We start from the raw sequence: 24,756 nt of genomic DNA, 5'->3' as shown, positions 1-24,756 counted from the left end.
GGCATTAAAATTGTAAGTGATAGGGTAAGTGGGGTGTAAGTATCGAGCATGACGCTGCGGGGATATGGGCGAAAAGAAGGGGAGGGAGGGTTCAGTACAAACACGGCAAAAGTTCACGTCCTCGTTATCTCATCTGTTTGACGGATTCGTGCCGGCATCGCTGCGTATTCATATTTTGTGTACAGAGTATAAATGTTATAGAGGTATCATTGTTTAACACGCTTACAACATAGTACATAGTTTATTTAATATATTATTAAAATGGATTTAGGATTGCGTTAAGATCCGTTTGAAGGATTATGATGAAAATAACAAGAGATATAAGAAGATTATGCTAGGAAAAATGTGTTTTAGCCAAGAATCAGACAGATTTTTACACCAAATTTTATATTATTGACCGAGATCAGATTAATTTTAAAATATACAGTAGATAATAAACATAAATGATTGACTCTATCAAAGTCTAACCTGTGTGCGCAAGATTCATAGTGACGCCAGTGATAAGGCGAGCTATTTAATCACAGATAATATCTACGGGGTGCGGGGCGGGAACGTTGGGCGAGGGCGGGCGGCCGCTATCGCCGCAGGCTATTGCTAGTACACACGAGGGTAAAACAGTAAAACAGAACAGTTGACAGTGCAGTACCGCAATTGTTTCTCACGCATAAAACAGTAGTAATACTGCTCTGTTCTACTGTTCTGCCTCACAATTTTTGCCCTCGTGTAAACGGCATTATCGGCCGCCCTGCCTTATCAGCGCAGTATAAATTCCCGTCCGATTCTTATCCGCGATACTGGGAGCGTTCTCACTTTGTTATATTTTTGTTCGACCATTATAAATTGTGATTAAGTTTACTTTACTTTCAGAAATTAGAGACTATATTATGTTTTAGTAATTTCAAATGGATTATATATTTTAAATGTATAAGAAAAATACAGTACAGTAAATGGAATTATAAAATGTTATATGACTCTGTAAGGCCTGCAAAGAGTAAATAGGAAGTTAGAATTTTTCAGATTAAAGCTAGAGCACCTTGCAGTCTACTCCATGATCGTTGTATTTTGTATTTTCCTCGATCTATCTATTGTGCGTTCTGTCAATTACTTAGTAATACAGCTGTATACAAAACGTAGAACAAATGTATTTGTCCGAGGCACTATAACTTTATTTGCAAGTCCCGCTATCGGACTGTTTGTCCGCTCCGCGCGGGTATAAAGCTCGATCGCGTCGGGTATCGCCCCGATAGCGACCAACAAATACTTTTTATCTCAACAAGAGCTATGAAATTCTTTAGTGGAAAGTGCGCCATTTTATTGTACTCTACCATATCATATTTTACTGTGAAATTCACCTGCCTTGTTGTCTACTTTGTTATAATATTATATACAAGTGGCATTATATGTAATTAAAAAAATAAACTACCCACATCTTACTATCATACTTAATACTCTGTTATTAATTTTAATTAATATTATAAATGCGAATGATTAGACCGATAGATGGATGAATGTTTGTTAGAAAATATCTCCAACGGATCGACGGATCTCGTCGAAACTTGGCGTAAGTGTAGAGTATAATCTGGAAGAACAAATAGGCTATCTTTGATCCCAGAAATAGTTACGGTTCCCGTAAGATACATTGATTTACATATTTACTCCATAACTCTGCAACGGATCAATACATTTTATTGAAATTTGGTACAGATAGAACTCTGTGTAGGCGAAGTCTAAATGCTAGTTATAGATAATTATTTAAATGATTCTCACAATTTGCACAAAAAAATAGCATAATAATCGCCATGTATGCAAACGTCGAACGACAAATTCCTACGTCTCCATAATTTTAGCGTTAAATTGAAATACATCAAATAAGGTCAGAACAAAAAAAAAGTTAACAATATCTTGCCATTCTCGCGGTTCCTTTCCATATCCGAGGTACTATGTTAGCGATGTTTGTTGCAGGTGTTTCATTAATTCCGATATTGAGCCGGGAACAGATATGAAACTAAGTAATTCTTAGATAACAAACACCTGCATGCCCATATATTTGCTATGAAGAATCCTTAAATATATCAATTATAGTTATTACTAACTATGATAATATTTTTTTAATTTATCATTTTTAACGCTCTACAAATTGTTAGTTTTTGTAGGCGTTTGACAGATAATTGACCCCGTCGACAATAAAATCTTCGGGAACCATAAAGTAATTAGCAATGTAAATTGTGAGCACAAAATTACTTACATTGATTCATAGCCAATCCGCTTTGACCTTACTACAATTTTAACCATTATCTCTGTTGTTATTATATTTGTTTGTCGCAGTGTACACACGTGCTGGCCGATCAACAAGCCTTATTAATAAGAAATAATTATTTGCTGGGCCGCTATCGGCTCGCTTCCTGTCCGTTACTGCGTGAGATACGGCGCAATGATTACATCGAACCGGGCTAATTAGACTTATCGTAGACCAATTATTTATAAGCTCAGTTTATCGAGCCATTGTTTTAAATTCGCTGGTGTGACACACGGACGGCTGCGATACCGAACATGGAAACTTAATTGTTAACGAACGTAGATATTTTAAAACTTAAGGCCTTCGTCCTCAAGGCAATATAAAACTAATATTATATGGTTGCCGAGCGCTTCGTACACTCATAGTTAAATCGTCGACGCGTGTCGTCTAATCTGTCAGTAGAGACATAGCGACTACATGTCAACTGTTTAGATTTGCTCCATCATTTTGAAAATCACTGCAACTTTTTTCACGACGATCTTGACAAAGTTGCCAGCGCATAACTTTGGTGATGACAGATAGAAATGTCGGCGACGCGCGCTGTGTTCGTATCTCTACGACATTGTATTGCGTACGTCGCTTAGCGATCAAATTTCGAAGCGGATTTCGAAGGTTTACATTGCCATTTGAATGATACGTTATTTAAATGTTTATAACCAGTATTATAGCAAGAAGTTTAATGCCAAGAAATACATATATTTAAAATGTTATTTATTACTGGCGACAATTTAAACTATCGATGCTTCGAATATAATTGTATTACATCCCTTAAATGCCAAATAGAGAAACTGTATGCAATTAGGCATGTAATTTCTTCGTCTCCAATGCAACCGTTTAAATGGTTGCTTTATCCAGCTCTATAAGTATAGAGAGACGCATTAAACACAAATTCCGTCCGCCATCAATTGCCAAAAGCAACGCTTAACGAAACATATAGCCCATAAAAATGTTAATACTCTAATGCAATTGCACATTTCTTATATGTAATTTGCCACTTTTAAAAACGAAAAATGTACAGCGCTCGCTTGTCGTAAAGCATAAGCGTTAGCGTTTTTATAAAACTATGATTGTACGTGTTTATTTCTGAAAACGTTCGTTTAATATTTCTGATTTCTTTGTCAGAGTCATGTCAGAAGATAAATTAATTTTTTACCTTGTAAGTATATATTTTTTCCGTTAGGTTTCAAGTTATTTTTGACATTTATAACTACAATATTCTATAATCTTAACATTTGTTTAACGTCACGAACTATATTTTCTTTGCCACCGGTCTAACTATTATTTTATAGAGTACTTAACTGAAGAAATCAGAAAATCAAATGAAAGTCGAATTAAACGCTTTGAGTTCGCTTACAAATTGCGCCAAGGTGCAACTGTCCGGTGGTTGCAGTATTCTTGAAAATGGCCGTTAAGGAAATGGGACATGTAAATGAAGGCATTGGCCGATGGAGAATTGGCGGTGATAGGTTCGCTATTCGATTCCAAATAAGTTTACGCCGTTGTAATATATTATAGGACGTTATTATAGCCACAAATGGTTGCAACGTATTGGAAATATTCTACAAGCGACAGGTGTGGTTATTTCAATACCAAGAGCTGTTAGAGTCTAATCCTACGGCCATCTAGACTAGTAGCAGTGTCTATTAACATCGAAGTAAACATTCATAACAGTAGTTTTATAATACTCGGTAAGAGCAAAAAACATATGACCAATTAAGTTATCGTGCTATGCTTGGTCGCAATTAAACAACAAAAACAAGTCTCGCAGTATCGACGATCGAGTTGCCAAAACGCACAGCGGTTGGGTGTTGTAAACTATGGCGAACAATGCGTTTTTGTGCCAAAAGCTATAAGAAATGGTGCTAGTGAATTACGTATTCATTCTATACCTTTTTACAAGCTATTCAAAAAAAAAATATACAGAAAAATATTCGATTTGATTAAACCATCATCATCATCACTTAATATAAACAAAAAAAAATAATTTTAGTTTTCACAAATTACCCCACCAGGATTTCTTATATTTTTAAATTACGAAATTCTCAATACCTATATTAATATAGTTCGGGCCGCACGGTGCGTGAAAAAGCGACGGACCATTTTTAACCCGAACTCCCCGACAATTGTTAATAACGTACAAAAGAAATCAGATTTTAATCTTCTTGATCCGAGCGAACAATATTATCGACCGTGAAAAAATACGGACAAAAACGGCGACTGCCCCACAATGGAATAACAAATGCTCGCGACTGTACTTGATAAACGAGAAAGTGACTACCGATATCCCGACGGCCACCTATGGACGATTATGTCGTTTACGCACAAATACATGGACGTTTACATATCACTGGTCTGTTTAGTGTATCATATTACACCGGAATTCGATACGACGATAAGCGATATGATTAAAGATTACCTAGCACAGTAGTGTCTTGGTTAGTTTATTTGTGCTAATAGGGTATTGTTTAAGGTAAAGAATGAAATGTTTTGTATGCATTTGTTCAGATACATCGCATGTTTTGTTTATCATTACATTACACCACTAAACAAAAAGGAAAATAATTATATTTTAAGGGTACCTATTATACTCTTTGTTAATCTAGCACATAGATTAAAAGATTCATAGCGATAAAAAAAAAAGAAAAATAATCTCTGGATCATTCAATCTTTCAAATCAAAGAGCATACCTTATACGTTACAAGAGATGCAACGGGCTGCAACACGATCCACACTAAATTAAGTCCTGAGCGAGCTTTGTCGTGAATAACAAATGTTTAAAACTGTTTACTACACTAGGTCCCCATTGTTATGGCGATCCAATCTCACTCGCCACACAAAGGGCTGGCGCGTATCGTGGTAGCGGGCCGCGTTTGACAAATGAGCCAGGCGCGCGCCCACCCATACAGCTCCCCGTATTATGATACTACATATCTAAAGGTTTCGATCGCGATAGATCGCTGGCTTTTATACAAGGTGTCACATTCGGTGTAAGAATAATTGTGTAATTAAATCTCAGGATCATTATTGAGCTTAAGTATTTATGTTTGTATTTATCACTGTTAATGATATTAGGTTGATGTAATTATTGGTGAAACGGAACGTATGATTATCACGAAACTAGTCATTGACACACTATACTAATATTTATTTAAAAATATTAGAGTAACACTATTCCTGGTTATCGGTGAGTGAAGATCTTGTTCGAGCAACAGTATCGTCCGTCGATAGTGTGCACCATTTTTCTTTAGCACAACAAAGGATGTAATCGGCCGTATATATGATCCCGTTTCTGTGGTCCAAGTTAAACGATTACATATATTGAATGTTCACGGTTCGACGCATTTAAAAAATTATGTTTTATTAGATCCCAAGTCATACCTTTGCATATTAGTGTTTTGTAAGATAGCAATTTCTTGATAATTATCGGTTACTTTTTGAAAGTGATAAAGTAGATGTTTATGTGTACAGTGTTAAGTTTTTCTGAATCTACATATTAATCAATCTCTCGCTGTGTTCTATCTTTGTTCATTGAAAATATAACTGTTTAAAGATTTACTAATTATAGGTATATAAATTATAGGTTATAGATTTTATAATCAAAACAATTAATTGTTACAAAATAAAAATTATATTTAACTAGCTTTTACCCGCGACCGTCGTCCGCGAAGAAAAAAAAATAGAAAACATGGTAAAAATTATCCTATGTCCTTTTCGTGGTTCTAAGCTACCTGCCCATCAATTTTCAGTCAAATCCATTCAGCCGTTCTTGAGTTATAAATAGTGTAACTAACACGACTTTCTTTTATTTATATAGATAGATTGTGTGAATCGCTCACAGACTTTAACTTGTACCACGGCCTACCGTGGCGACACGTCACCGCCCTCTATCGCCCCTAATGATTCACACGGTGATTTCATGTCGCGGTCAAGAGGTATCTTGTTTTTATTCTTTTTAATATTAAATAAATTCATCATTGGTCAGTCATACAAAGAATGTCTTAAAAGTCAAAAGAATGTCAAAGGTAAACTACACTGTGAACAGCTTATCGAGGTTACTTCTTATAGAAAATATGTAAAATTTACATAGGTTTAGGATTTTTTTTTTATATTATAAGGTGCAAACGTGCAAACGGCCACCTGGATTCGCGGCAGTAGCGAGGTGACCGTTGCCCATAGACATCCGCAAATGCAGATGCGTTGTCTACCTTTAATAACCCGGGAAGGGGACGCACAGAAAGAGGATATTTCTCCTTCCTATGAGTCCCCTCTTCCGCCAAATCCACTTCCCCTTCTCATCATTTCCTATAAGAAAAGGATGGGAAGGGAAAGAGGACTGAAATTAGGCCTCCGGTACCACACTCATACGAAACGCGGAATTGGTTCCACTTCACGCCTGTCTTCTGTGCGGTCGTGGTATTTTACCGGTCGACCCGACCAATTCGTTCTCCCAACAAATATTGTTGTTGCGGGATCTACCACTGTTTGAAATGAATGAAACAAGGATCTTGTTATTGACTGGGAGCTGCTAACGAGCTATTATAATTTGATTTGAATTATACCTCCAGGTTCAGATTACATGTCGGTCTATAGTTGAAATTGTCACATTAACTGACAATTTGTGACATACAATGATGGATGAATATCAAAGGTATTGTGGCAATAGATCAAGCAATAGGTGTGACAATTCTTTGAAACATTGCAAAACAAATTATAGCAATAAAAAACGAAATAGATAAGAAAAAAATCAGAATTTTATAATAATTAATTTCTCAACTTCATAAATCACAATATATTTTTCGTTTTAAAAACACGTAACTGTAACTGTAACATGTTACCACAATTAAACCTAAGATTGCTCTAATCCAGCGGTTCTCAAACTTTTTCAGCTACGGAATTCTTTTGCAAAGAGTATTTGACGGAACAATAGATTCTAGTTTTGATTTCTTTAGGCACTAGAATAATGAAATACAGATTTATTTGTACATCTTTTCTCGCGTCAGCTCCTTTAGTTCGTGTCCTAATTTTTATTTTTTTATAAACTATTTCGTGAATTATGTTCTATATTTATTTTCATGGACCTTCCTAAAGGGATTCACAGAACCCCAGGGGTTCAGGATTCCGTGAAGCACACTTTGATTAATGTTGCTCTAAGCTATTAATGTATTAATTAAGCGATCGACATATTTCAATTCCTCAAATAAAAATAAACTCAATTGACACATGTTATGTCCATTCCGAACGTATTAAGGTTCTAACCAATTTACATTCACTATTAACATATGTAATAAATTCCTCAATGAGACTGTAGCGAAGATTAGAAAACACAATCAATTTTAAACCTTCTTTCTATACCATAAAGTATATTTCTCATTACTTATTTCTCATGTCACACAGGTTTAGTACAATGTTCGTATCTAGTTAACATAGCGCTTTTTACATTCAATATAAATTCCATTCCAAGCATGTGTTTTAGGGAAGGTAAAATTTATACCGGGAAGACCGAATTTTTATGAAAACACGAGGAAGTATTTTCCTATGGTCGTGTAAAAGTGCAGTGGATCTCGATGCGTTCCTTTGGAGATTCCGGGATTTACAGTCGCGCTTGGGATTGTACACGAGACGGTGTTAATATTAAATGAACTTAGTATGCATGTTGTGTCACTAAAATGTATCATTGAAGTATGTCAATGAAATGCTTATAAATGCGAACACTTGTATTAGTAACTTTTTATTTTTATTAAATAAAAAATTTAACCATTTTCTATATGACTGTACCTAACTACCAAACAGTTAGTAAGAAATAACCTCGTAACCATTTGTCACATTTCAATTATAAATCTATTGACATTAATAAAATTGCAGTCTTTATGTAATAAAAAAAAATCGTACACATGTATTAGTGTAGCTGGTAACGTAAAATCAATTTATAAAAATTGTCTGTCTATCTGTATGTCTGTCCGCAAGATCAAGTTTGTTCCATCTAATCTCCAGAACGGCTAGATTTTGACAGGATTTGGCCGGGAAGGTGATGCACGTGGGCATATTATAGGCTATTTCTTAAATTCAGAACTGACAAAGTCGCGGGCGAACGCAAAATTATAATAAAATTTCAGACACACCTAATTGCATAGTCTCCGTGCATTATTGACTATTTATTCTATACTAGCTGTCGCTCGCGACTCCATCCGCGCGGAGTTTAAAGAAACAATACAGAGCGCCTATGTGTCAGTGCCAGATCATCATCTACACCTATGCCGAATTAATCGAGATTCGTTGAGCCGTTCTGGAGATACCTTCAAACAAACATACCATACGAACATTCTGATTTATAATATTAGTAAGATAATAAGTAAGATATTTAAGTCATTGATTCATATATTGTGACAATTTCTAGAGATGTAGACATGTGATAGAGCACAGGACGCGCCGGGATCGCGTTTCAGGGAATCAAGAGCTGAATAAAGCCCGATCGAGATCAGACAATTTCGCAAAAACTACACAACGCGATACGTTGTAGCGATCGCTGATAGGGTTAGAGTAGGGTCAGGAAAAAAGTATTAATGAGCCTATTTCATAAATTATTTTGTATATATCAAAAATAAAATATATTAATACCTAAATGTAAAATTACTGTAACTACAACTTAAAAAAACATAGATAAAATTTTATAAAAAGTTTTATTCATTTATTTTTTATTTGCTTTCAGAGATTGTATTCATCTTTTAAATGTTCTTCTCCGTATAAGTTGATATAGAATTTATCTTTATGACCTTATGTGTAGTTGTTATTCAATTCAGTTAATAAACAATAAGTACCTAAAGATTCAATTTAATAAATAAAAAATGTAAAACTCTGATTGACGTTTTTGCTAACGCCACCCGACGGGCACACACGGCCAGCGAGCGTATCGTACAATCTAATATTATTCTGGGAACGACCTTAATAAGTCACTACAGAATGTTATCTATACCATTTTATCGGGCGGACCGATAATGATCTCCATCCAATTAGCCTCACAAAGCAATATGGGCCGTCTCGGGCACAGTTATGACGGGTACTGACTAAGCTCTCTGTTTTACATCGCCTAGCGCGTATAACACTGCTTCTCATATGTTGTGTAATCTAACTTCCTTATGACGTTCAAAGTTTAGTATAGACGGACAAGGTTATCTGAACCGGTGGGCATGAGGTAAACTAAATTATGACAGCACACTAACGCCCTTCTGTCCAAATCAAAAATGTCTCAAGACCCTCTTTGTACTATAATTGTCACGTAATTTTTTTATATAGTTTTCTATGACATATTAGGTTTGTTCAATATGCAGTCAGAACCCAATGCGATGGCAGCGCCTTTCTCATTGCGCCAGATATTCTTGTTTTTCTATAAACACGACGGCATGTTTAGTGACATTTTGTTTACTACTGTCGTTTATGAATAAAGTGTTTAGCAAAAATGGTTTCCGATTTCGGTTCTATTACTGATGTTATCGGAATTTTCATTTAGAAACATCTGAACAAAAACAATGATAAAATTCATAAATATTTCAGCAGTGGAATACAAGGTTAGTTCACACTTTTGGGACCACCTTTAAGAACAATTATTGCGGATATGTGGCGCCCTCTACGTGTACTGCGGGATGTAATTTGATCGGTCACTATCGGTCGGCATCAACCGCAACGTGCCCAGACTAATACAACGTTCAAACGCCTCGATTCGATTTTAAGGAAATCGATTAATTTTAAACGAGCATTTATCGATTCGATTTTTTTGTATATCATCATTTCATCGATATTGATTTTAATAACTTTAATAACGTTGTTTTTTTTTCATAACTCTGATAAAGCTTTGTTTTCCACCAACCTTTTTTTTAAATTACTTAATTAGAAATCAAGTCAGTCAAGAAGTTAAAATTTTTCTTAATTAAAACCAGTTACAATTTCTAAATTCATACCTATCTGTTATGGAAACCCTGATACACTTGTGTTAAATATCAACGGAGTATAATTAAAAAAATGTGCCCGTCATTCCAAACAACATTAACGTAGCGATATTGCGTTTGAGATACGATCAGCACCATTGATCGAACGATATCAACTCAATAGATATGCTATCAGTACTTCTCTCCACTTCCCCCCCTACCACCCCCCTCCCTGCCTACCCGCGGCAGGTGGCAGTCAGGGCTGCCACCTATTCGAGTTTTAACAAAGCATACCCAGGCTATGGTTTTGACACCAATGTCTTCTGATCAGAGTAGTGTGAACATTGTCACTAGCTGTTATTTTCATTGCCCGCTAACTTCGCCCGCACTTCGTCACTTTTCTTTTGAAAGTCGCTAGCCCTAGCGGCAGTGTGGGTCATGGCTTCACAAGGTTCACGTTCCCTGACATTTATTGTCTTTACAGCATTTACTGAATTATAAAAATGTAGGTTCAGTGTTTATAAAATTGTAATTTATGATATAATATTTACAATGGTAAATCTCAAGGACTGTTGAAAGTTACGTGATTGTACAGTCGAAGAGCATGCTGAGTATTTTAAGTAGTGGAAAAAGTTGATTTATATCGTTGTATTTATTTTGAAAAGGCCCTTGTGTTAAAGCTGCGGTTTGTACGCGCATTCTTCAATAGTTTGTCACGTTGTGAACACCGGTCTGTAAATGTAAATATGTGTTTCGAGGAATTTTAGGTAGCGTAGTGGCTGCCTTTCGATTCTAGTTTTCAGAAAGGAATATTTTATGTCTTTGTAGCGTTATAATCATAAACAATATATAACATAAAAGGAAATTAGTAAATACAGGTTATTTTACGTGTAGATAAGTATACAGTTTTCAATAATTTACTAGAAGTGTAGCTATAGGCTATGTGTCTGAACTTATGCGCTCTGTAGACATTTGCATAGCTTGAAATTTTGCACTGGTGTCCTAAAATAGCAAAAAATGTTTAATTTAGAGCGGCTCGGGAATAAATTTGGAACTCAAACAACATTTGCCAGACCATCGTCTCCCTTGCTTATTACTCGTACTAATAACAAAGATGTAAACACAACTATCGCGTGATCAGAGCTGGCGACTTGCTAAGTACATTTGGTTACACATAACCTGACAGATAAGCTCCGATTAGTTCTTCCCTTTTTTTTCCCATCAAACAGTTGTCGGCCGTCGCCGCATTAAGAATCCATTAGGTCCTCACGAGCTCTCGCTGATTAATTCATTTTTATCATTCGGGCTTGTATTATCAACAGTTGAGTACTGCCGTGATTTATACGAGGCGTTATCGCGCGAGATGCGAGATGGCGCCGGCGGTCACCACTATCTCGCTTCGAGTCTTTCTTTCACTAATCCTTGGCCGAACCTTGTCATAGCGGCGCCTCTGTTTTTTAGGGTTCCCCTACTCTATGTTAAGAGTCAAATGTCTGTAATAACATTAACGAAGCAGCTAATAAAGGACTTGATATTTCTTAATTGTCAGGGTATGTTGTGACCGATGGATTCAAAAATTAATTAAAAGGAAAGTAAAAATATACGACATAATTTTTCTGCTGATTTCTTCCCTGGCATATTAAAGAAACATCGAACAAGTATTACACAAATTGGATCTCAATAAAATTATATCCATTTGAAATTATTAGTAATTATTCTTTTAAATAAAACATACGGAACACTTAAATATACCCACAGTATATAGTCACTGATCGTTTCTTATGTCGGCCAGTTCAAATTGTTTAAGTAGTCCGACATAAAGACGGCCGTTAAACAACTAACTACGACTAATTCGGAGGCGCTTATTAGGGCCTTTATTAACGCGTCTCTGTGTGTGTGTCCATTTGTCACACGACGGAGGCTTTTTTTCTATCTTATTTTATGTAAATTAGTAAAATTTGTTTCGAACGAAACTCTTCTATAATCTTAGATGAAGTGGAATTCTGTTCCTAATATTTGGGAGTAAAAACAAGTAAAAATTTGAAAATCGAATTTTCAAAATGAGTTCGTTATAGACTGAAAATGTAGTCGACTAATATTTAAACCTAAAACTAACACATCCACTGCATCAAGTGAAGGCTGCCTATAAATATAGTTGTCAGAGCAGAGAGAGATCTGTAAATTCCTAACAGCTTAACTTGCAGTTTAACAAGCTTAGATTAGAATCGGATCGGTCGTAAGAAACAAACAGGCAACGAGATAAACATCGTTGCCACATCGCTTTGTTCCAAGATCACGAGAAATCTGAGCAAAGCTTGCGACACGAACTAGCGTAGCTTTACTATATCGTACACACTAATATAAAAGACAGATCACGCTATTATTATTTGTTTGTTCAAGTTTTTTTTTACTAAAATCCAAACGTAAACTTAAGCCATAAAAGGTTGCGTTAATTGCGCGTTGCTACACTGCCATTCAAAGTTTATTGCGGCTCGCAGTTTCACAATTTGTCACGCCAACCTGCGAAGACATTTAGTAGTGGTCAAGCTTCAGCCATAAAGTTTGAACCTTATAAGTGTGCATTATAAAAATCTTCGGTAGTACGTCATCGATCTCGTTGAACAGTGTAAGAAATATTTATACAAATACATCGTCAGAGATGATATCAAAATGACCTGAGTAACACGATACGGGCAGCCACGAGGAATGTCAGATCGAGAACGTCGCTCCACATACCAGAACTGTCAAAATATTTTAGGTTATTTAAAACTAGTCCAAAGTAATTGTAAACAATTTTATTATATTAGGTTATTTGATCCGAATAATATTGTGCGACATCGTAAAAAAATATTTATATAAGTTAAGGCAATTCGTAAACTAAATGACTTTAGAAATGAAAGATGCTAGAGCAATCACCTACTGTTTCCCTTGCTTAATTAAACTATAGAAAGTACATGAAGTCCTTGTGAAATCAATCCTTAATATTAAAAAGATAATTCTTTTACAAGTAATCATATCTTATGAAAGAAACTCATCAGTAGATAGTTGAATAAATTTATGATTCACAATTATTTTATCATCAGAGTGTTCCCGGGACGTCATTCTGTATGATAATGTACAAAAAACAAACGAGTGGCGAGCGGCCGAGATCTTGCAGATATGGAGGAAATCTCGCGCCGACATCGCGGCCAGGCTTGCTGCATGATGCCCACCTGTCTGCTATCGTAGCATCATAAGGTTGTCTCCACAACTAGCGAAAGCAATGCTATTACACGCTAGCCCAATAATGCGCATTAAATTAGAGCTTGACCACGATCCCAACTAAAAGGTGATGTGGTCGAAAGATGGTATGCACTAATTTTCTGTTCTTCACATCTTTTTGAATGGGACAGTCATACTCAATGTAACTGATGCCGGCAACTTGTTCCATGTTATATCGTATGCTGTATGTGGACGCACCCTAATCTTCCTCATACTATCTGTAACAAAGATCTTGGTGCAATCTCGACGGTATTATTGTTCTGGATCTTACCATCTTTGTCGTGTCACAAGATGAATGCGTCGCGATGTGACCGTGGGCTTCCACTGCGGAAATACTCGTATGAAACATGTAGTCACCTCTATTTTTCTATTTTAAAAGATAGAGAAGAACTATTTAGTTTTGTACTGGTGTATTTATTTCTATCTTACAAATATTATTAATGCGAAAGTTTAGATGGATGGATAGATGTTTGTTACACGGTATCTCTGTAACGGCTCAACGGATGTAGAACATATAGTCTAATTATTATGTTTTTTAATTCCTCGCGAAAGGAGTCACGGGCGACAGCTACTATTGAATAAATGAGTTGTCACATTAATCATATCTACCAGATAGAAGGAAAAGAGAGATATTAAATGGCTTACATTTATGGTAGAGATGTAACTCGTTATGTCATCGACAAATTTGTGTAGTGTAATAATCGAACTAAAGTATACCAAAAATTTCATACAAATTTTGTCACAACTGACTTATTAATATACGAAAGCGATTGTCACAAATATTTTTACAAGGCCCACGTGTTGTGTATTTTTTAAATTCATTACAACAAAACAAAAGTAACTAAAGAATGAATTTTTGTACCATAATAAGTTTTCTTTGTCTTTGCAATAAGCAACATAAAAAGTCTCATTTGCTCGTATCTTTGTTGATACGAGAATAATCTTAAGTAATGTACAATGCGCATTACCACAAACAAATTGTCCGGATGTAGGAATAATAAGTAAACACGATTATAATCTAAACAGATTTATTTTCGCGCCTAAAATTCGTGATAATCGATTCCAGCTGTCAAATCAATAGCTAGAATCGATGTATCAAAAATAAAGGCGTATTATTTATCGTGATAATTAATTACAAGTATACACTTTGAAGATATAAAACAATAAAAATAAATTTATTCCTACGTCACGTAGAGGTAAGATTTTTAACCTTCCAAACTGTAATGTTACCATTCAATATAAAAAAAAGATTTCAACGAGTGTCTGAATATTTAACCGCCACTCATGAAATGAAAGTTCACGGTTTTTTTTTTCAAAGACTATGTCATCAGAATGAAAGGTAAAGCATCTGTGAGTGTGAACTTCCTCAATCGAGTCCTACATTTTCGAAAGATAAAAATTGGAATTTATATTTGCCGGTTTTTTTTCTTTTTTAATACCTCAAGAAACCATTACTAGCTCTATTCAAGTCATTATTTCTTATTATATAAATTAATAAAAAAAAATAAGATAGCATTAAGATGGTAATGTAACATTAATTAAAATTATTATTATCTGTTTGTTGAATCGTAATGATGTCTTCAGTCTTGCGATACGAATGCAAAGATTTAAAAAAATAAGTTTACAAAAAAAAACATATTGACATTATATCGATAATGGAAAATTACCATAATTTTTATACCTGGCAAACAGATTAAAAATAATCAACATTCAATAGCTTTTTCCAAGAACTGATAAAAATATTAATTTATAAATTAAAAAGGATGTTTTTAATTCGACTTTTAGACTATGTTTTTGTAAATTATAAATTGGTTAAACCTTTAAGACAACAGGACATAATAATACTTTCCTACCCGTCTGCAACAAACATACATTTTACAAATCTAATAAGAAAGTTCTTTGATTTACTACAAATCTTACTAATATTATAAATGCGAATGTTTAAATGGATAGATGGATGTTTGTTTGAAGGTAACTTGATGAAATTTGGCACAGATGTAGAACATAGTCTGGAAGAACATATGTGTTACTTATTAAGTTTTTTTTTGACTCTGCGCGGACGGAGTTACGGGCGACAGCTAGTTAACATATAAAAGTCAATAATTCTGTATTTTTCATTCAATTCCAAATTCAAAACTTTTGCAATTCAATGTTCAAGTTACTATCTTCATTTGTTTGTATCTGCACAGTCGTATGGAAAACGTGCGCGATTTCCCGATTTAAGAGAGACAAGGAGCTTGCGTGTTTCATTTTGTTTTAATCCTGAGCTCTTTACATTCGACTTACTGTTGAGTAAGTGATAATTATCACTACAATGGTAATTCTTTTCCTTCGTTTAACTTTGTTACATTAAATTGTTTTAGAAAGTCCACTTCAATAATTTTCTTGCATACAAGTAATTGAATATTAGAACATTACTAGTTGTCGCCCGCGACTCCGTCCGCGCACAGTTAAAAAAAAAATGAAAAATAGATGTTGGCCTCTTCTCAGACCGATTTTTTTTCAGACCTATTGAATATGCTGACAAAATTTCATGTGAATCGGTCAAGCCGTTTCGGAGGAGTACGGTGACGAAAACTGTGACACGAGAATTTTATATATTAGATTTAAAAATACGACGTAAAAAAACTTTAGTAATTAGATTCATGCAACTTTTTTCCTCCATCATTTTTCTGATGAAAATACTTTGTAATTCGACTCTTTAAATATCTATTTAAAAGAGCAAATAAAAAAAAAATACATACGATATTCAGTCTGATGATAAGGCCTAGATAGTATCAAATACATTTGAGATTATTGAAGACATGTTTTAGTAACCCTACACCTCTATGATAATTAAAGCGATATTTTGCTTGGCGAATCCCGTTGGGAACGAATCGCTATCACCGACATCGCCAACCATAGATACAACTTTTATGGCGGCCAGCTTTTTTATTTGACATTTTATACAAGTTTATTCAAACACGGCGATAGGATCGGAGACTTTATCTTTCAATGCAACGTTACCGCGAGCCCGGGCGCGATAGCATCTCGGCCCAGCCATTGCTAGTTAAAGCAGCCTGATAAGGGATCGCGAGCGCGTGTGTGAGTGCACCGTACGGACACGGGGGCGCTGTGTGCGTGGAGGGGCGCCCCAACGCCGCCAGCCAGTCACTCAATTTACGCGGCAAAAGAATGACGTCGCAAACGAAAATACGAGCTCCGTTCGGTTATTTGTTGAACTAGTGTTGTTTGTGTGAGCGAAGGCGCTGTGATGTTATTGTGGCTTCGGTACCTCAAGCAGCTGGAGCTGGCGTGCGCCAGTGCCGCCGACATGCCGCCAGGTGGCGCTGAACACGTCAAAACAATCTGTAAGCTAAGCAAACTTGTTTACTAATCATAATAGCTTGTATTAACTATGCCGTCGCTCTTTGAACTTATTAAATAAAAATAACTATTAAAGATAAAACAAATCAGAAATAATTATACGTTTTTAATTCTAAAAATAAGTTTCAACTACATATTTCGACAACCTGTTGATTTAGCTAAACGTTACAGATTATTGTAGCGCTTAGCTGAAACAACTGAACTCCTGTCGCTTTTCGCATTATCTTACTAATATTATAAATGCGTATGTTTAGATGGATGGATGGATGGATGTTTGTTTGACAGTATATCCGGAACGGTTGAATTCTTAATTAAATTTGGCACAGATGGTGAAATCTGGAAGAACACATAAGCTTATAATTTTTTCTAATTCTGAGCGAAAGGAGTCGCGGGCGACAACTAGTTTTAACATGAAAACAAAATGCACTTATAGGTTATTTCGTTAAAAATGTTACTAGCAAATTACTTGAGTAAACAACATATTGCGATGATTTCGATGAAAACACGATAAGAGAATCGTTATATGTTTTTTATCTTGTTTGTTTGATACTCACAAGTATGGAATTAAAGTAAACACGGGATTTTAAATCGTTTCCCTCTTATCATCTGCAGTAAGGATTAAGAATCCAAAACTCTAATACATAAAAATGTGACAAGGATTTTATTTACAAAACTTTTTTACTCTATAATATTTAAAAACCTATGTTACTGTGGAGTAGACAGAAGTTCAATACATAAACTGCATTATTTATACAAATCGTTTTTTACTCGTATTGTAATTGCAAATTAAAACCTAATAATACAAATACTACAAGATTTCTCTATATTTCTATCTCATCTGTACGTTAATTCACTTACAAAGTGATCTTTTTCACTTAAACACATATATTTATGTCTGTTACATTTTTATCTTATGACTTTTAATACTGGCCGCCATTAAAGCAATGTAGATTAAAAGATAAAACACACAACACATAGATTAAAAAAGCCAGCTGCACACATTCGAATCCTTTGACAACTGCAAATTACGATCTCCACTTGAAATTCTAGACGTGTGTGGCGTGTCGCCTATTTTGACAGCTCCTGTCACTGTCAAACATGTCTGCCTACCGTGCTGTATCTTGGAGGGAAATCATAGTGAACTGTCAATCTCTGTAATGTTTCTTGTTGAATTAATTGTTAATATTTGTGTAGTTATAGGTTATATATTTTTTAAACACTTTCACTTATTAATTATACGGTTTGTAATTAAATAAATATTACAACAACAATATAACTCACGCCCGTAATCCAAAGGGGTAGGCAGAGACCACGTACCTCCACAGACTATTTTGTTTTTAACTGAATTTATTACTTTATTACTTACGTTGCAATTAAAATCTGATGGCTTTTACAACTTGAATTTTCTTTTATTCAGAGATTCAAAATTTAAACATGCACATATATTACCATATTTAATTTTAGAGGATACACGAGGACAAATAATCTAACAATTTTATTGCAAAATAACACGAAAACCATAACATATCTGCTAACTGTACCAGCGATGATAAAAATGACGTGAGTCGAGTGAATGGGGACACGCGGGCGAGCTCCCGATCCTCCTGATAACGGGGGAGGGGACGCGTGGGGGCAAGGGGGAGAGGAACCTTATCTGCGCTGAGATTTCACGTTCATTATCAAGCCGCGGCTGCCTTCGATCAGGCCCGAGACGCCACTGATAACTAGGGTTGCCGACTTACAATAAACAGACAAGAATACTGGCAACATAAAAAACAAACTTTGACTTCTTGATTATCGACGAAGAAAACTATATCTTGTGACTTGATTAACACCACCTGTATAATTCCAAACCATATAAAACATGTAGTTTTAAAACACCATGTAAATGAAGAATTCGAAGGCAGTATTCCTATTTAGTATACCTATTTAGTATTAGGTTTTATACAGGTTCTAATGCATTTAGATATTTATGTATCGATTGTGTTGTTATATGAATTATATGTACTAGGTATTACTAGCTGTAGTCTGCGATTCCGTCCGCGTGGAGTTAAAAACTTAATAAGTAGCCTATATGTTCTTCCAGACTATGTTCTACATCTGCGCCAAATTTCATCAAGATCTGTTGAACCGTTCCGGAGATACTTTCAAACAAAAATCCATGTAAACATTCGCATTTTAAATATTAGTAACATGTATAGTATCAATAGTGCATCATAAACTTTATGGATGATTAACAATATCGATAAAATTGGGGAATTAAAAGACTGTAATTATTGTTTGTGGTTTCGTATTGAAGTAACACATTGTTCTACTTAAAAAAATATATAACTTGTATAATTTGAGTTAATAACTATATTTAGGTCTTTGTAAATTAAGATAAAGATTAATTTTTTATGATACACACTTAATTTCATCTTTAATTAACTACGCACATTAATAATTCAAATTAATTACGTATAATTCATATCAAATTTAGCTTCTTGGTTTTAATTATAACAAAAAACATTTATAATTACTGCCGTATAACTTAACTTAAGTACAGTATTCACAAAATGTTTGTTTACTTAACTTTTAAATTGATCATGGAAAAGCATTTTTTTTTTGGCATTTGTAAAATCACAATGAATAATACAGAATTTGGAAAACATCATTATACTACTAAATAAAGATTCAATTTCAATTTTAATTTATTTTGAGTCCAAAGATGGCACCACTGTCCGTATAAAATTCTAAGCATGCTTGCTATTAAAACGTGTTAAATAATCCACTAAAATATGAACATACTAAGCGTCTATTGTTTCCATTAATGTATGAGAAGTTTTTTTTCCCAAAACACAAATGTTTATCTGAAGGCGAGATCTTGGTGGCGGGAATCGAACCCGCTATCTGTAGCACACATCAGGCGCTCACTGCCGTTGCTTTATCGCGCCCATCTCACAAGTTTTTTGTAGGCAACACGTAAAAGTTGATGACCGAAAAAATAAATAACACGATATTAATATCAGGGTCTCTGCTCACGTATTTGTATGAATTCACATCGTTTTAATAAACCATTTTTACTAAATTAAATATAAAGGAAACGCAAGATTATTTTTTTGATGACACGCGCGAAAAAAAAATGAATAAGTAGCCTATGTGTTCTTACAGACTATGTTTTACATCTATGCCAAAACATCCATCCATCCATCCATCTAAACTTTAACATTTATAATATTAGTAAGATTATAGGAAAAAATATTTTAGAGCTTCCATTTAAAGTTTAAATTTATTTAATAATAATATAAATCTGTTTTATTTTATTTTCACTGTCATCAAAATAAAGAATTGACACGAAATATTTAGATAAAATAATATATAAAATCTAATTAACACTATAATTTCATTAAGCAAAATCTGTAAAAAATTACTTTTAAAGTCAGATATTATATGTTCCTACTGAAACATATTTTGTTCAAAAAATATTACTTAATATGTGTAAATATATAAGTTTTAACATAGATTTATAACCTATAGATAACTAATCCAGAGCACAAATATGAGGCAAAAGAAAGGAATTTGGAGGCGTTTTTGTGAGGAGAATTTGCAACACGCACACTAATAACATTAAAAAAATTGACTCTTAAATTGACGTCAAACTTGTATTAAACATTCCGTTTTTAATTTATATATCCTCGAGTTTAAGATATAACGGTGTTAGCGCATATTGCAGTATGAGGCCCGAGCATAGATCTCGTGGCCCGCCTCACCGCACTGCCGAGATATCGCCGCATCCATTTTACTAAGATTTATACGTCTTTGAAAGATAATGCTTAGAATGAGTTATACGCTTAACACATGTGCGTTGTTAAACCTAATTAAAAATTTAAACTCGTTTGACTTTTAAAACACAATATGATTTGGTTATAAGCCAAATTTTTTTAATGTTATAAAGTGGCAAGCAAGCAAGCGGTCACCTGAATTCGCCGAAATAGCGAAGGGATCCATAGACATTTGAAATTACAGATGCGTCCCCACTTTCGCCATATCCACTACCTCATTCCATCATTAACTTATAAGAAAAGGGTGGGAAGGGGAACGTGGACCAAAATTAGGCCTCCGGCACGCTCACTCATCCGACGAAACGCGGTAATGCTTTCTCTTGACGCCTGTTTTCTGTGTGGTCGTGGCATTTCAATGGTCGAACTTTAGCAGTAGCTTTGTGTAAGTTTTTTTATATGAAATCTACGCTAAGAAATTATTAAGAAAAGAAATGACACAAAAAAATAAAAAATATATAAATCACATGTATACCAGTCGTATATATATTGCTGAGTGTAGAATAGGCCTTGCGGTGGGCCGGGTCCCTCACGAGCGGGCTAATTGATTCCGGCCGGGGCGGGGCCGGCTGAAAGGTCGCGGGTTCGATTCCGAGACGCCTCACGACGCGTCGTATTGACACACTTTAAGAATCGATTACAACATTTATTGTTTTTTTTTCGATACTGACTATAACAATCTATAATGATAAAATAGTTAAAATATTAGAACATAAATACCATAATTTTAGGTGTAAACCGTTGAAAAAAAAACATTAAGGGTGCTCCGTTAAAGGGCAGCAAAGGGACCAAGGTCATAGTAATTCTTTCGGAATTCAGATCAGACAATAAACTAATAAAAGTACATTTAAGATTTCTCAACTAAATATCATTGAGAAAGTGTTGCAATTCGGTGTGAGAGGCGGTCGGTCGCGTGGGGCGCGTGTCACACCGTAGCCCCACCTTCCATTTATTTCAGAGATCGTAATCGGCGTCGGAGAGCCAGCCGATAGCGCCGCGACATTGCTGATATACAGGCTGTTACAAAATCGAACAAAAAGCTTCGCAGAACTGTTATATTCATTGTTGAAAACTATTTTAATGCTTTAATAGAAAATTGTACGTCTATGAAGGCTATAAATAATACTTTTTTTTTTTTAATCTTAAGTCTTAGTAATCGTGGAGCACATTTGAATATAGCGTCAGTTACCTTTTTACAAAATTCAAGGCACTTAAAACTAAAAATGTTTTTAAAATAATTTTACATGTTACGTAACAGTTCACATCCTATAGTTTGATAGTCGATCTGAAATGGGGAGTGTATGGAGACTGGGGGGGCCTTATCAAAAATGGCGGGAGATTCGGGTGGGCGATAACAGATCGTGCGCGTTGATATCGCGCGCCTCCAGAATACGCCCCTTATCTACGGCCAACTCTTTGTTCGTAATCCAGCGAGGAATCTACAGTTTTTGTATATTACTATTCGTTTCTTATAAATACTTTATCGTTAAAAGTATTTTGATGCGCTGTTGATATGGAAATATAAAATACTAGCTGTCGCCCGTGACTCCGTCTGCGCGGAGATTAAATGAACAATAAATAGCCTATGTGTTCTTCAAGACTACCTACCTCTATGCCAAATTTCATCAAGATCCATTGAGCCGTTCTGGTGATACCTTCAAACAAACATCCATCCATTCATCCAAACATTCGCATTTATAATATTAGTAAGGTTATTTTGCTATTAAAAATATCGTAGAAACCCTAAATGTATTAGAAGTTTTTTTCTTAATTTAATAATTTTTTTTCAATTATTACGTAAAACGTACGTATTCATTTTAGATTAGTTCTGATAAAAAATAATATTGTTGCTATTTGTTATATGTATTCGTTACTTACAACTAATAAATAACTTTATTTTTCATCATTAACAATGTTTATAGTCCTAAGAATAACATAAAATATTACATTAAAAAACCCATTAAAATACAAATAACGTCAAACTAGACAAAAAAACTAATAGGTACATTTGAACTCAATATTATCTGTGGAATAATTAAAAAGATGTAAATTTATTTTTTATCAAGTGTTAATGGCATCGAATACATAAAGTTTCAACTAACCTAGATATTTGAACAGTGTTTATCATATGCGGGCTCTATCATACGATATCATGTCTCTTTACCCCCATACACTTCTGATATTGTCACCTATTATCACTTAACCAAATTACCAAAAAAAAACTTCAAGAACATAATCTAAAATATTTTTTACCTTGGTAAAACCCCACGATTCAAAATTAATGTTTACATTTTATCTATTTTTCTTGTTTACTTTATAGTCGTACTAACCAGCCAGCAATCGTAGTCGTGCAAGTGAAAATAAGCTCTAAATATCGGACGACTCGCTCTTGGACTAGTAATATATTTAGATTTATTTTGGTACAAAATTTGGTAATTTTGAACATATACTTTGATTGCTTAGAAAGAATAAACAGCTTTTGCCCATGACCCACGCGTAATTAAAAAAAAACTTAATTAGTAGCCGATGGCCTAATCTTAGTCCTCTTTCCCTTCCTACCTTTTTCTTACAAGGAAAGGATGGGAAGGGGAGGTGGATTTGATGCAGGAGGAGATGCATAGGAAGGTTAAATATTCTCTTTTTGTACGTCTCCTTCTTCGATTGGGGGTAGGCAACGCATCTGCAATTGCGAATGTCTATGGGCAGCGGTCGCTTCGCCATTGCGGCGAATTCCTGTGGCCGCTTGCTCATTTGCCACCTAGTAATATAAAAAAGTGTTCTTGCTATGTTCTCCATCTTTGTCAAATATCAGCAAGATCCATACCTATCTCTAAAATTTTACATTTATAGTACTAAGTAGGTACCATTGCGTGCAAACTTTAAAAACCTATAAATATTTTTATTGAAATACATTATAAATGTATACTTATTACTTTTATAAAGAACAGTAACAAAACATGAGCAGTATTGTGTAAATAATTAATATCCAAACATGGCCCCATCTCCCTCGGAAGCGGGCTAGCACCTTGTACTGCTTATCTATCGGCGACGTAGGAAGGCCAGTATCGTCCGGCACCTGTCGAGATAGACCCCCTGCCCCCTGCAAGACATAATGACCCTTACAGTCAGTATAAAACGTCGGTGATAGTGCTTACATTTGCCTAGCAATAATTAACCGCTAACTACGTGTGTACGGCCTACGAGATTAAGTGCATTCCATTGTCCCGATAAATGCATTTACGGATTATTTGTTTTAATTTTTAATAAATCTTACTAATATTATAAATGCGAATGTTTAGATGAATTGATGGATGTTTGTTTGAAGGTATCTATAGAACGGCTAAATGGATCTTGATGAAATTTGGCACAGACGTAGAATATATTTTGGAAGAACACATAGGCTACTTATTAAATTTTTTCTTCTAATTCCAGGCGGACGGTGTTCGGGCGACAGCTATTAATAAATAAAAACAATAACATGTGATGACTAAATTAAATTTATGGGTTTTTAAAATTTAAATTCGGTCATAATATTAATACTAATTCGGGCTTTTTTAAATCAAATTTGATTCAACGTTAAAATCTGAATTAGATATGCAAACGTCCCAATTTTATGTTAAAAGCCTATGATTAAAAGAAACTCAACAAATTACTATTAAATAGGCTTATTTTTTCCGGTTATATAATAGGAATAATTATGAAAAAAAAAATTGTTAACATTTTAATTATGTTTTTTTAAGGGATTGAAAGGGTTAATTATGCATTGATTTTTTGTAGGATACCCAAGGTAGAGAAGTGTTCGTAATGTTGGTAGTGAGCTTTTAAATCAAAAAGGTTGGTTATCGTCAAAGGTTGCAACACAATGTTTTACCGGTATCGTATCTCATCGGTCGCGGAAGCGGGCATCGCTCGTACGCCTTATCATTTCCCGCTCGTATGTTCGTCTGTATGTTGGACTAATTTATATTATACCGTGTTGGGTGTATGCGATGATATAACACTCACCTTTGTTAGTAGTAAGTGTTAGTGTTATTAACTAGTAATTCATAGTTTTATAAATCAAAATAAATTGAATAATTTCTACGCCGAAAACTAC

At 34.7% G+C, this 24,756-nt stretch overlaps 1 protein-coding gene across 4 annotated transcripts in view; it reads left to right on the top strand.

Moving 5' to 3' along the window:
* The window catches only part of LOC106712815 (zinc finger protein ush), a 134,925-nt gene that overhangs the window by 47,664 nt on the left and 62,505 nt on the right, over positions 1–24,756 (top strand). The window contains exon 1 of one of the 4 annotated variants that reach the window (XM_014505465.2): positions 16,640–16,826. The exons of 1 other annotated variant lie outside the window; for it this stretch is intronic. In XM_014505465.2, the coding sequence (XP_014360951.2) occupies positions 16,730–16,826 (97 nt within the window). In that variant the 5' untranslated portion in view covers positions 16,640–16,729. Of the gene's footprint in view, positions 1–16,639; positions 16,827–24,756 lie in introns of those variants that run through there. 2 more of the 4 variants (XM_014505467.2, XM_045686315.1) reach the window with 2 other exon arrangements.

The sequence above is a fragment of the Papilio machaon genome, chromosome 1 (genome assembly GCF_912999745.1).
Source record: "Papilio machaon chromosome 1, ilPapMach1.1, whole genome shotgun sequence".
In the NCBI taxonomy this organism is placed as follows: domain Eukaryota; kingdom Metazoa; phylum Arthropoda; class Insecta; order Lepidoptera; family Papilionidae; genus Papilio; species Papilio machaon.
This window is presented reverse-complemented; position numbering and strand designations above follow the sequence as displayed.